General features: G+C 42.1%; 3 protein-coding genes across 5 annotated transcripts; all 3 read left to right on the top strand.

Annotated features, from left to right (window-relative positions):
• The first annotated feature begins 91 nt into the window (after positions 1-91).
• Positions 92-1,846, top strand: wu:fc50b12 (p53-induced death domain-containing protein 1). Of its 2 annotated transcripts, XM_013275298.3 has the most exons (4): positions 92-729; positions 811-856; positions 952-1,115; positions 1,448-1,846. In XM_013275298.3, exons 1-4 carry the CDS (start codon positions 665-667, stop codon positions 1,680-1,682), a joined length of 510 nt encoding a protein of 169 aa, XP_013130752.1. In that variant the 5' UTR covers positions 92-664; the 3' UTR covers positions 1,683-1,846. The 2 variants fall into 2 exon arrangements, with proteins under 2 accessions (XP_013130752.1, XP_013130753.1); XM_013275299.3 differs by having other exon boundaries at positions 92-856.
• A 1,163-nt stretch (positions 1,847-3,009) lies between these two features.
• Positions 3,010-7,065, top strand: kbtbd7 (kelch repeat and BTB (POZ) domain containing 7). The gene has a single exon (XM_005475476.4). It carries the CDS (start codon positions 3,606-3,608, stop codon positions 5,475-5,477), a length of 1,872 nt encoding a protein of 623 aa, XP_005475533.1. The 5' UTR covers positions 3,010-3,605; the 3' UTR covers positions 5,478-7,065.
• A 1,005-nt stretch (positions 7,066-8,070) lies between these two features.
• zgc:101559 (Ras-related protein Rab-33B-like) lies at positions 8,071-11,661 on the top strand. 2 transcript variants are annotated; one of them, XM_005475477.4, is made up of 2 exons: positions 8,071-8,376; positions 10,607-11,661. In XM_005475477.4, the coding sequence occupies exons 1-2, from the start codon at positions 8,119-8,121 to the stop codon at positions 11,045-11,047; spliced, it is 699 nt and encodes a 232-aa protein (XP_005475534.1). In that variant the 5' UTR covers positions 8,071-8,118; the 3' UTR covers positions 11,048-11,661. The 2 variants fall into 2 exon arrangements, with proteins under 2 accessions (XP_005475534.1, XP_003451619.1); XM_003451571.5 differs by having other exon boundaries at positions 8,075-8,376; positions 10,601-11,661.
• Positions 11,662-11,996: the final 335 nt, after the last annotated feature.

The raw sequence follows: 11,996 nt of genomic DNA, 5'->3' as shown, positions 1-11,996 counted from the left end.
ATCGAGGGGGGAAAAAGGTAAATTGCAAAAGGGGAAAGGGATTGCAGCCAGTGATGAGCTGCGGAAACCTTACCAGGAGCATGTAGCCCACGAAGACATAGCAATAGGATCTCTAGGACACACAAACGCCTCAATGATTGCTATTCTTTTGTTTTTATGTCTGGACGCCTCCAGTTGTTTTGAGCATCTCCCACTAGGACGAGATGCCTGAGCAGACCAAGGAAATTATGTCTCCCAGCTGGTTTGGGAACAGGACTTCTGCCCCTCATGATCTGGCCATCGAAAAGTAATGAAGGGATGGATGAATGGGGAGTTGTAGCTTTACTTACTGCAGTTCAAAATCTATGCATTCTTTAACTCAGACATGACTCAGCTTAAAAGCATTTGGAGTAACGGTGGTGTAAGGGTGAAACCATATTCCTGTATTCTTCCCTAGTAAAAATACAATACTAAACCAAGTTCAGTCCTATATTCCTACAAGTGTAAAGTATATCTGAATGCTAACATCACTTATATTATAGAAGCTACTGCTCAAAAAATAAATGTAGAATTCAGTTTTGCACATTACAGTTAGGGGGTTATGAGGTTTGAAGTGGAAGATTCACTGTGGCAGCTGTTAGTCTCACAAGGTGGTCACAAAGTGACTAATGTTTAACAAGTGAGTATGTTGATTTTAAATCTCCAGAGTAACACTCAAACACGCTCTACTTTGACATACTGTACCTCAGGGTAGGTGACTAAAATCTCTTATCTTTTATCCTTTGCGCAAAATCATTAAACCAGACCTGAAGACAGATATTGTGTGCGCAGTGCTGACCTTTTGGAGTTTTTGATAATGCCCAACAAAGCACAGGAGGTATGTCTAATCTGCTTTCATCTGCACTTTTGTGCAGATCATTTATACTAGATCGTTTTTCTCAATGGAATTTTCCCCCCTTTTTTGGCTTACAGGATGCTGTGATCAATCTAAAGACGCTGCAGGAGATTTCCAGGCAGCTTGGTTTTGAGTGGACAGTTTTGGCATATGAGCTCGGCTTCAACAGAACTGAGATAGGACGCTTCCACGCCAGCTCTACAGAGAAGAGTGTCCAGGCCAAGGCCATGTTGGAAAGCTGGTAAAGTCTGTGTGTATACTTTTGAAAGTATCGTGTGCTTTGTTTAGAAACTGCTGTTTCTAAATCAAAAGCCAACATCTGATTATCTCAGCAGTGTTTAGTCCAGTTTTATACGTCAGCTGAAATCATTGTAGTCCTAAGAAATTGAAGTAGATTCCCAGCAATCTCATGTGAGAAACTTAAATAACTTACTTGTGTTTTACCATGGTCACTTGGGCTTTCTAGACACTCTGTCATTTTAATACAGTTCAATTTTGGGGGGGATTTTTATACATCAGTGAATTTCTCTTCTTTCCATGAAATACTTTTCAGAGGTCCCCCTTTATTCACAGGTACGAGAAGTCATGGGACAAGCCGAATAAGACCAAGCTGCTGCAAGACGGACTGGAGCGAGCCGGCAGACGGGACCTGGCTGAGAGACTGCATTGCCTCCACTGGGGTCACCAGAAACTGAGTCAAAGGGTGGAGCTTCCCTCTGCCTTCCCCTTCCTCATCACAGTCCACAGGACCATCGACAACCGAGACGCACTACGTAAAATCAACGACCTAAGTCGTAGATTCACTTAAACCTGGGTGAAAACGCAAGTAGTTGTGGCTATGTCTGTAATTTGTGTTCTATATGTGCATATGTGATACTGCAAAGAAGCAAATGGACTCAGAATCAATTAACCAACAAATCATGATGTATGCTACTTTTTGTAGTGCAAGAAATTAAAACTTTGCAATAAGGATAAAGGCTGTCTTTGGACTGATTTTAAAAAGTTTATTAATTTTAATTGATATACAAAAGACAAAGGTCAAGACAGTTTATGTGGGTCAACTGTGTCTATATGTTGTTATAGTTGGCTACAAATAGCACAGGTGTAAATGGCAAAGTCTGCAGTAATGTTTGGCTGATGGGACCATTTTAAGGAGAGATGATTATTGGTGGATATGTACACTGGATTTAAACAAACACCTGACCATAAAGGGCCAATATGCACATGTGGCTGAATGATGCATATACTAAACTGCAGTGCAAGGGACATGATTTTTTTAATGATGGTATGAATCCATATATTTCATATTTTTTATGCATAGTGTCTGGCTGTCACATATACCACAGAGAAGAAGCTCTAATGTGTTACAGCAAATCAAATAAATAGCCCATGCCAGACTATGAGACTTGAGTATTAATTATAAATGGGCTTTGGGGAGTTATTAAGCATTAAATTAAAATATTATGGTTTTATAGTGGCAATGTGTGCTGGACAACTATATAACTGAGAGCAGGGACTCATAAAACACATTTGTTGATTCACGATGAGAGTTGGATGAAAGGATTACACCACAGATGATGATACCGCCTTCACCTCAGCTTAATAATCTATTATCTATTTTTATTATTTAGTTTACTAAACTTCTATTAATTAGTTTATTATTATCTGAGGACAAAATGTAAAATTTGACTGTAAAAGGATTACATTAATAATTGTGCTTAAAGGCAGTAAGGACTGAGACCACGTGAGTAATTAGAAATAATATATTAGGATTAATTGAAAATATGGTAATTATGTAAAAATGAAATAACACAATTACATAAAAATACAAAGAAACACACAAGAAATAGAGATATATTAAAATTATTACAAAATAGTATCAGTTTCTAAAAAAATAAAAATAACACAATTATATAAAAATATAAGTAAACACACAAGACATAGAGGTCTTTTGTTTAATTTCCAGAATTATCCGCTTTAGCAAAGGGGAAAGTAGTGGGAGGAACCATATTATGTTCCAATCAATCAAATTCAGTTGACCCAGTTGCACAAACCAATCAGTGGGCACTCTTTTTAAAGCAAGGTTGTATGAGTGCGCAACGAGCCAGTGTGGAAGTTAATCAAAGAAGCCTTCAAAATAAGATTATTTTTTTTTTACATTTTTATTTAAAATACTAATTTGCGTATTTTAAAATGAGAGTCATGGACAAAATAGGATATTAGAATCCACCCGGAGCGTATAGCACTGCTTAAAAAGATGAACTAAAACAACGCGTGATATCTAAACGTACAACTGTACTTTATTGTGGAAGTTCTTCTCGGAATATGTAGCTCAAATCTTGGCCGTGTTGACGTTTGTGCTTGTGTCGGCGCTCTAGCTGCTACACTCAAAACAGAAAACAGCAATGAGGAGGAATTTAGTGAAAATGAACATTATCGGTAAAGCAGCTCCCTGGAAGTGGTGTGCGGATCTTTTTCTACTTTGACCGTGACATTATGCTCATTTACTGGCCGACAGCTGTCGGATTTCAGACATCCCGGCGACCGTTCAGCTGTTAAGTCGCTGTTGCATTTATCCACACTGCTTATGTTTGCTTTTCACGTGTAAACGGACGTGTCATTATCAGAGCTCGGGGAATTTGGCGTTACCGAGCATGTTTACCGCGTCACACGGTGCTTTTTGAAACACTGGCCGACGTAAAATAGCTAACTGATTGCTTAAGTTGCAACAATGGCCTCGGCGCTGAGTTGCTTCAGTGGTCCCGAGGTGCTGGAGGACGCCAATCACGCTCGGGGTTTGATGGACGGGTTGAAGTTGCTTTACGATTGCCGGCTGCTCGGGGACGTTACTATCGGAGTTGAGTGCGAAGAGGAGTCTTTGGAGCACAGTGGCAACCCCACCAGAGGTACCATCGACCAACTTTTCTTCTGCAGCCGCAACGTCCTGGCAGCTGCTAGCCCTTACTTCAAAAGCATGTTCACCGGTGGATTAAACGAGAGCGTGCAGGAAACTGTGGTCATCCGCGGGGTCGATCCTGAGTCTATGTCCGTTATCATCGATTACTGCTACACGGGCAGGGTGACCATCACAGAAAGTAACGTGCAGAGGCTGTATGCAGCGGCCAACATGCTCCAGCTGGAGTACATCAGGAAAGCTTGCTCCAGTTTCATGACAAGGAGACTGGACTTGTCTAACTGTGTGGGGGTGCTGAAATTTGCTGACACCTATGATAACCCCGAGCTGAAGGAGAATGCGCAAGCTTTCATTGCCAGGAATTTTGGCCAGGTGTGTAATGGGGGGGATCTTTGCGAGCTGGACCTGAAGCAGCTGAAGGAGTTGCTCTCTCTGGACACCCTGGATGTGGATTGTGAGAAGAAGGTGTGCTCGGCTGCTCTGCAGTGGATCGAGGCGAACGCAGCACAGAAAAAAGAGGATGCGCTGCAAGCACTAAAGTGCGTGCGCTGGAACTTGTTCACTGAGAAGGACAAGTGTTACCTGGAGAGCCTCATGGCAAGGCCTTTCATTGAGAAATACCTGGCATCATTTTTTAACAAGTCCCCCGAGGACGGCTGTGTCGTGTTTGCTACTCTGGATGTGCCAAAACACAGAATAGGTGTGAGCGCAAAAGAGATGATCCTCTTCTTTGGCCTACCTAATGACAACATAATGTGCTGCGACCCATACTCGGAGGACCTGTACTTCATGGCCCCTCCTTTAGAGGATCTGAGCAGTCAGGATTACAAACGCTCCACCATGGAGTCCTTAATCGCCTGTGCCACCCCCGAAAACAACTTGTACTTGGCGTCCCACCTCTCGAAACACTTCTGGCTGTACAACCCTGTGCTCAACAGCTGGCAGGAGCTGGCAGAGAGGCCACTGGGCAGAATACACTCTGGAATGGGCTACCTCAACGGGCACGTGTACCTTCTGGGAGGAAGAAACCCAGTGACGGATGCCAGACTGAAGGAGGTGGAGTGTTACAGCGTCCAGAGAAACCAGTGGACATTTGTGGCTCCTCTGCCTCATTCTCTGGGTAAAATGCAGGTGGTAGCCCTACACGACCACTTGTACGTGGTGAACAAAAGGCGAATGCTTTGCTACGATCCCAAGAGGAATCGCTGGCGCCACTGTGGGTCGCTGAGGCGAGACAAGCTTCACAAAGCCTGCGTGTTCCAGGACCAGATCGTCTGCGTGTGCGACATCCCTGTGGTGAAAGCCTACAGCCCCACTAGGGGTGAGTGGAAGAGGCTCGGCGACATTCCCATCGACAACCGAGCTCTAAATTATCAGGTGATCCAACACAACGGCAAACTGCTTCTCCTCACTCAGACTTTACTGCAGCACAACAAGAACAGAGTCCTCATCCACGAGTACGACCCGGCCAGGGACTCGTGGAAGAATATCATGGCGGTGTACGTGTCCACGCTGGGGCCCGTATGTGTTTCGACGCGCGTTTACCCAGCGTGCCTTAGCTCTGCCCACAGCTTCTCCACAGAGGAGGACGATGACAGTGGCTCCAGTGCAGACTGGGATTTTGACGGGCTGACAGACGCAGACTCAGACTCTGGCAGCTCTAGCTCATTCTCTGATGAGAACTGGTAGTGGAGTGTGTTGCAGTGTCAAAATTAATTAAATTATTGGGTTTTTACAGGGTGGTTTTGTCTAACGGTGGGGGGATTGAAGTATTTATTCAGTATTAAAACAGTCAGGAGAAGCACAGGTTGTTCAAAAAAAAATCTTTTCATACGTCTGATCAGTAATGTTAATATTGGGACACATAAAACCAGAGAAAATGTTTACGTTGCCCTTTCACAGTATTTTTACTGGGCAAATACAGGGGTTACTAATTGGGAATAATTGCAATTCTTTGCAATAATTGCTGGAACTGAGCCATCACTTAACGCTGTTACTTCCACCCTTGCTTTTCCTGGTTCAAAAATGTCAGAGAATCTGTGGGACTAAACAGGATCCATGTGGAAACAGAGTGGCAGTGAAAGTGCAAGTGAAACAAAAGTTTCACGGAGTAGAAAAGGGAAAAAAAGAAAACTGATGGATTAGCAGTAGTGCTTTGCGTCTTTTGCGTGCAACACCTAAAGGTTTCACATGGATACCACAGCTGTAATGCTTTCATCACATGCTTCCTGAGGACCTTCTCTCCGAGCTTGTAGAGCCTGTGAGAGATTTGTCCACGCCAAACCCAGAAGAACCTAAAGCTGTACGAATGTGCCCACTAGTACTCCTGAGTGGAGAGCCGCTATTAAGCTTTAACTTTATGTTACATGAAGAGTTATTTGGGTAAGCCATTCTCTTTAGAGTGAATAAATAAGCATGCGAGCTTAAGATCGGCGTGAAATCATGGCTTGAGTGTTTGTGATATCAGGCATCTCAAGTGCCTCTTGTTTATGACTATGAAATAACTGGTTATGAACTGGGCTTTAAAATTTATGGTCCTTTTTATGTAGTTGATGCACACAGCGACATCACACACACACACACAGGCGGTGCTGTAAAAACTACTGCGTGAAGTCTAGGAGCCAATGTACTGTACACTCTCTCAGGTTTAGGCTTCAGCAAAAGCCCATTTGCGATGACAGAGGTTCCTTTTTAGATTTAGTGCGATCCGGATGTTCTGGTGACGGCTGCTGTGTTTTATGATTTTGTTTGAAATCAGAGAGTGTATGTGTGTTTTCTTATCTATACTTTATTTTTTTGTGTGTTGCAACAGTTTTTTTTTTTTTTTGTATTGCTTGGGTGTGATGATTTATCTGCTTGCCGGAACACTGCAGAGAAGCCCAGCCAAGCAACCCCTACGCTATTTGCACTTACTGAGATAAATGGTGGAGATAAAATATTACAAATCCTCATCAGCAGAATGCTGGATCACACAAAATAATGACCATAAAGTTGAATCAGCACCTCTGAAAACACTGAAGAGTATAATCACGAATGAGTCTTAGTCAGGGGATTTTTATCAAGCAGTTTTGGGAGTAAAGGGAGAGGAACTGTGGGTAATGACATGCAGCGAAGGCATGGTAGAAATGGAGCTGCTGGCTCCAGAGCTGGGTTTACAAAATAAACTGTTAAATGAGTGCAGTCCCGACTGTCTCTCTGATGAACAATGAAGTTTATTGAAGTAGATGGGGTGCTTGGCTGTGGATTATAAAGCTGTTTTTGGTAAATGTGTCAAATAAACATCAGTGTATGCTGCAGAGCTACAAGTGTGTGTAGTGCTGAGTTTTACAGAAGTCGTATTTATTGCCACTGCATGGTGAAACTGGAAGGTTCGGGTTCTGAAGAGTGGTCTTGTGAGTATTGTGAGTTTAATATGGTGCAAAACAGAAAAATAGTTCAAAAAGGTTCTAATTCTAGGAGGATTGAGTTTTAATAGAAAAATGTGTCATTAATGAAAGTATTGGTAATACTTTTTTCTTTTTTATGAGACATTCATGATGTGTTGACTGACTGAATTGCTGCAGAAAAGCAGAATGATTTTTTTTTCTTTTTAAATCTTACGTTTGTATTTATTTGAGACTGTCTCTGTTTAATGGATTTCCATTGTTAGATGTTCTCTTTGTTTCTTTTTTGTAAGTTGTACAAATTTGTATGAGGTTAATATATTAGTGCTCTTGGAGTGTTTGTGGTTGAGTGATATGTCTGTATGTATATAAATATAATAGCATACATGATTTTAAAAATAAAAATTTATTGATTTAAAAAAACTTTTCTCAAATATTTTGTATTTATTGTGCGGAAGACTTGATTCACCCCTCATTTCTTTTTTCCAATCAGTTAGACTTTCTAGTCTTTATTTTTTTTTAAGTGTTTTTTTCTAAGAAATGCGGGGGGGCTGTTGCTGTTCCTTGAAGGCCAATCGGGAATGGAGAGGATGGCTGCCATGAGGTCATTCTTAAGGAAGGGAAACAGAAAAAAAAATCGGCACAACCATGCTGTCATTTTTGTGTATGGCCAAAAATGAGTAATTAAAATGAAAGGAAAGGGGAAAATAATCTCTAACCATATTCCACGTTACATTTTTTTAATTGTTCTTTTCCTCATGCAAGTTCTCTATCAGATCTCTAAAGAATAATGTGTACAGCTAAATAACACAAGAATTTGATGAATTACTTGTATTCTGCACGTAGCCTACAGCTACGTTTAGGTACATAGGTTCAAAGGTACTCTCCTTTGGAGTCTCGCGATATTTCAGAGCTGTAGCGCCGTCTAGACCGCGAGAAGATGAGCAATGGCAATAGAAAACAAACCTGGGGAGGAATTTGACACAATTTTCAGTCGAAACGACTCCCTGGAGCTCTCCTCTCACCACGAATACGACACTACACACGCTCGGATTTTCAAGATAATAGTAATAGGAGACTCAAATGTGGGGAAGACGTGTTTGACCTACCGGTTTTGCGGGGGCACTTTCCTGAAAAACCCCGAGGCAACTATCGGGGTCGATTTCAGAGAGAGGACGCTGGAGCTGGATGGAGAGAGTATCAAGGTGAGAAGTCCTACATTTTAAGAAAGGCACACGGCAGATACCCGTGAACGTCCACTGCTTTTTTGTCTATGTTAGGTTTATAGGTCAGCTCACAGAGCCTGACCTGGAGTCTGTTTTCAGCCTGTAGGCATGTGATGGAGCTTACTTTAAAATGACCGGTTGTTAAAATGAAGGCTTTGTCACCCCTATGAGGCCATTGTCATTGTTCACAAGAAAGGGAATAACGAAACTTGGTGTAAAGCCAGTTCACAGTCATTTCTGTTCTTGTTCATTTTCATTCTATGCCTGCTTATAGTCCTGTTTGCCTGGAGATTTTCCCCCTTTTTACGAGCTTCCAGTCAAAGTGAAACAGATCTTATTAACCATGCCTCAGTCTGATGAAGTGATCCAGACGCAACACAATAACAAGTCACCCAAGTAGATTTTTAATAGTTTTTTCCCGCAAATTTAAACCCAGTTTTTTGGAGGTGCTGTCAAAAAAGGTCTATTTTGGAGTACTTTCCACAGCAGACAATTTGACGCATCACAGTGGGAACATGCAGTCTATGATAATGACACTCACATTAGCTCTGTCTGTCGGTGTTTCAGTAAACCATGACGGTGAGTGAGTAAAAGGCAGTGAGCCAGGATGCACATTACCCGAATGCCGATAAAAGGAATTCAGCCATCTCTGGTTTAATAATTTAAACCTCAGGTTCTCCTTCTATAAGATGCTCAAGTGTCTGCTGCACAAATGTCCCAACTATCCTAACTTAACCGACATTTTTTTAGCAAGCGCAAAAACCCAGCAGTTGATTGAGTCTGTGGTGATAAAGTATAGGGATGGGTATTGATAAGATTTTAACGATTCCGATTCCATTTTCGATTCTGTTTAACGATTCGATTCTTTATCGATTCTCTTATCGATTCTTATTTTTAAAAAGGAGAACACTAAGGTCGATTAGCTTAGAATTTTGTTTTATATCTTCTCTCTGAACAAGATAGAAATTTAGGAGTAACATGGCCTTATAAACCCAACAGTGAGATCTTAAGAGATCCAGCCTATGGCTCTTCAATGGGGTGTCACAGGGTCCCCGGGGAAAATTGTAAATGTAAAATAATAAAATAAATATTCTTCTGTAGCAATAACAAAGTATAACATAAATTATTCTGTAGCAATTACACAAGAATATTCAGTAATGTCCCTGCCTACAATTAAACACATTCACTTACCATCTGCTGTGGCAAATGGCTGCAAGGTTTTGACCACAAACTTAGTCACTGCTCGGTGACATTCGGGCCTGAAAAGAGACGCTACCGGTGGACTGCAGCGACAACTGCCAGCGAGCGCCAGCCAGACTGTCTGTCTCTCTCATCACGGTCACCTAAATGCAGCGCACAGTAATGGCAGGTTTTGTAATAAAGCAGATCGCGCTAACATAATATGCACTGTTAGTTGATTATTTACCTGCCGCATTAACGGGAGATGACGTGCAAACGTTACCACTGCTGCTGGGTTGAGATTCACGAGTCCGGAGCGGAATTAAAAACACGACATTCATTTAAGTTCATCGCGTGTTTTGTGAGCAAATGCTTTTGCATATTCGTAGTGTTTCCTCCCTTAAATGAAATATCTACTTTGCAAGTATTGCAAGTTGCCCTGTTGTCATCCGTTCTGGTAAAGTATAACCAAACTTTTGAGCGTTTGAGCCGCTTAGGCGCCGTGTTTCCTGCCAGGTACGCTCCGACGCTCCGCAACGTGGTGACGTCATTCGGGGCGACTGGAATCGATAAGGGAATCGTTTGCAAAAATGGCAAACGATTCCAAGGAATTGAAACAGTGGGAACCGGTTCTCAACAAGAACCGGTTTTCGATACCCATCCCTAATAAAGTATGGCTTATTCTGCTGTGCAGTATCCTTCCATTTCCCTGAGGCTGCTAAAACTTTGTTTTGAAAAAAATCAAGATGCATCATGCTGAAACATTAAGAAAAAAACAGTATGTAATTCTGCAAAAATAGAGATGTATATTTACACACACACACAAACACATACAGCATATGTAAGCACTTAGTAGGAACAAACGTTGAAGGTTGGAGCTGAGCAGCATAAACAAAATAGGGAAGCTGGAATGACGCTTTGCTGCCTCCTATTGAACTGGCTGGCAAAAACACAAATATAAAATAACACTGGCCGTATGCTTTAAATAGGACTCTGTGGCATCAATTTGTTTCTGCTGTGCTAGTTACAGATTTGGGACACAGCAGGTCAGGAGCGCTTCAGGAAGAGCATGGTGGAGCACTACTACCGCAGCGTCCACGCTGTGATCTTTGTGTATGACGTGACCAGCCTTTCTTCCTTCGAGAGCATCCCCGAGTGGATTCAGGAGTGCAGCCGGCACTCCGTGGGGCCCCTTGTGCCCCGCATCATGGTAGGAAACAAGTGTGACCTGAGGGACCGCCGGGAGGTTCCCACATCAGCCGCACAGTGTCTCGCTGACAGCTACAACTTCCCGCTGTTTGAGACTTCAGCCAAGGACCCGTCTGAAAAGGAAAATGTGGATGCTATCTTTCTGACTTTAGCTTACAGGCTGAAGAGCCACAAACCCCTGAGACTAAAGCAGCCCAGTGAGAGCAATTTGAGGCAAATGTGGAACCAGAGAGAGCGGGAAGCAGCAACTTGTCAATGCTGAGGTCACCTACATCCTCCATGGATGTACTTGGATTATATAATACTATCATGGCAGTCCTTCAGGAGTGTGCTGAGAAAAGCAGATTTCAACAACACAGAGGCTTAAAATTTATAAAGCACTCTCATATCAGTTAGCTAGAAATGATAGAAGCTTGGTAAGATTTTACAATTTTCCCTGCCTGGTATGAGGCACAGCTAAATTAAATAAACAAGTCAGTAAAATGCATGAATGCATATGGAGGTATGCCGAGTATTTGTAGCCCAAACTGCACTTCGGATCGCCGAGTCTGCAAACAGAAGATTGCAGAGCGCACTTTAGTGGATGCATGATCATAAATGATATGCAGCCGTTGCCAGTACAGCAGCATTACTGCACTATAGTGTATCTGCAGGTCTCAATGCAATTAAAAGACAAACGTAATGAAGAGAAAAATTGATTTTTTTTGTGTGTGTGTGTGTGTGTAAAGGGACCAATAGGATATGCTGATACTGTGACGAACACTGCAATTGAATGTTCTGAAGTGATATTTTAGTTCTTAAAAGTGCAGTGTGAGACTTGGTGCTGTTATTGAATGTATTTGTGTCAGCTAATGCACATGGACAGCTGTTTGAAGAGAAAGATCAAGAACACAAGGGATAAAATGTAGCTGCTCCACCTAGTTCACTTGAAAAGCATGCCTAAAAAGAAATTCAGTGGATCTGAGGAAAAACACCACAGCTGACTGTTTAATGTGTTGCATGTATACAATAATAATAATACACTGTAAAGATGAAAATCAATAAAAGTGGTTGTTTCGGTGTCATGTTCTTTTCTTAATGTTTCTGGTGTTGCTTGCCACTCCAAGTGTAATGTTAGCGGTGGTCACCGCTGAGTCAACACTGCTCTGTCAGTTATTGCTTCACAGCTGGTGTGTTTATATGTGTGTGTTTTGGGGTTTTTTTTCATTTTA

This window comes from Oreochromis niloticus, linkage group LG16 (assembly GCF_001858045.2).
Source record: "Oreochromis niloticus isolate F11D_XX linkage group LG16, O_niloticus_UMD_NMBU, whole genome shotgun sequence".
Classification (NCBI taxonomy): Eukaryota; Metazoa; Chordata; class Actinopteri; order Cichliformes; family Cichlidae; genus Oreochromis; species Oreochromis niloticus.
Note: the sequence above shows the minus strand (reverse complement) of the source record. Positions and strands in the feature narration are given on the sequence as shown.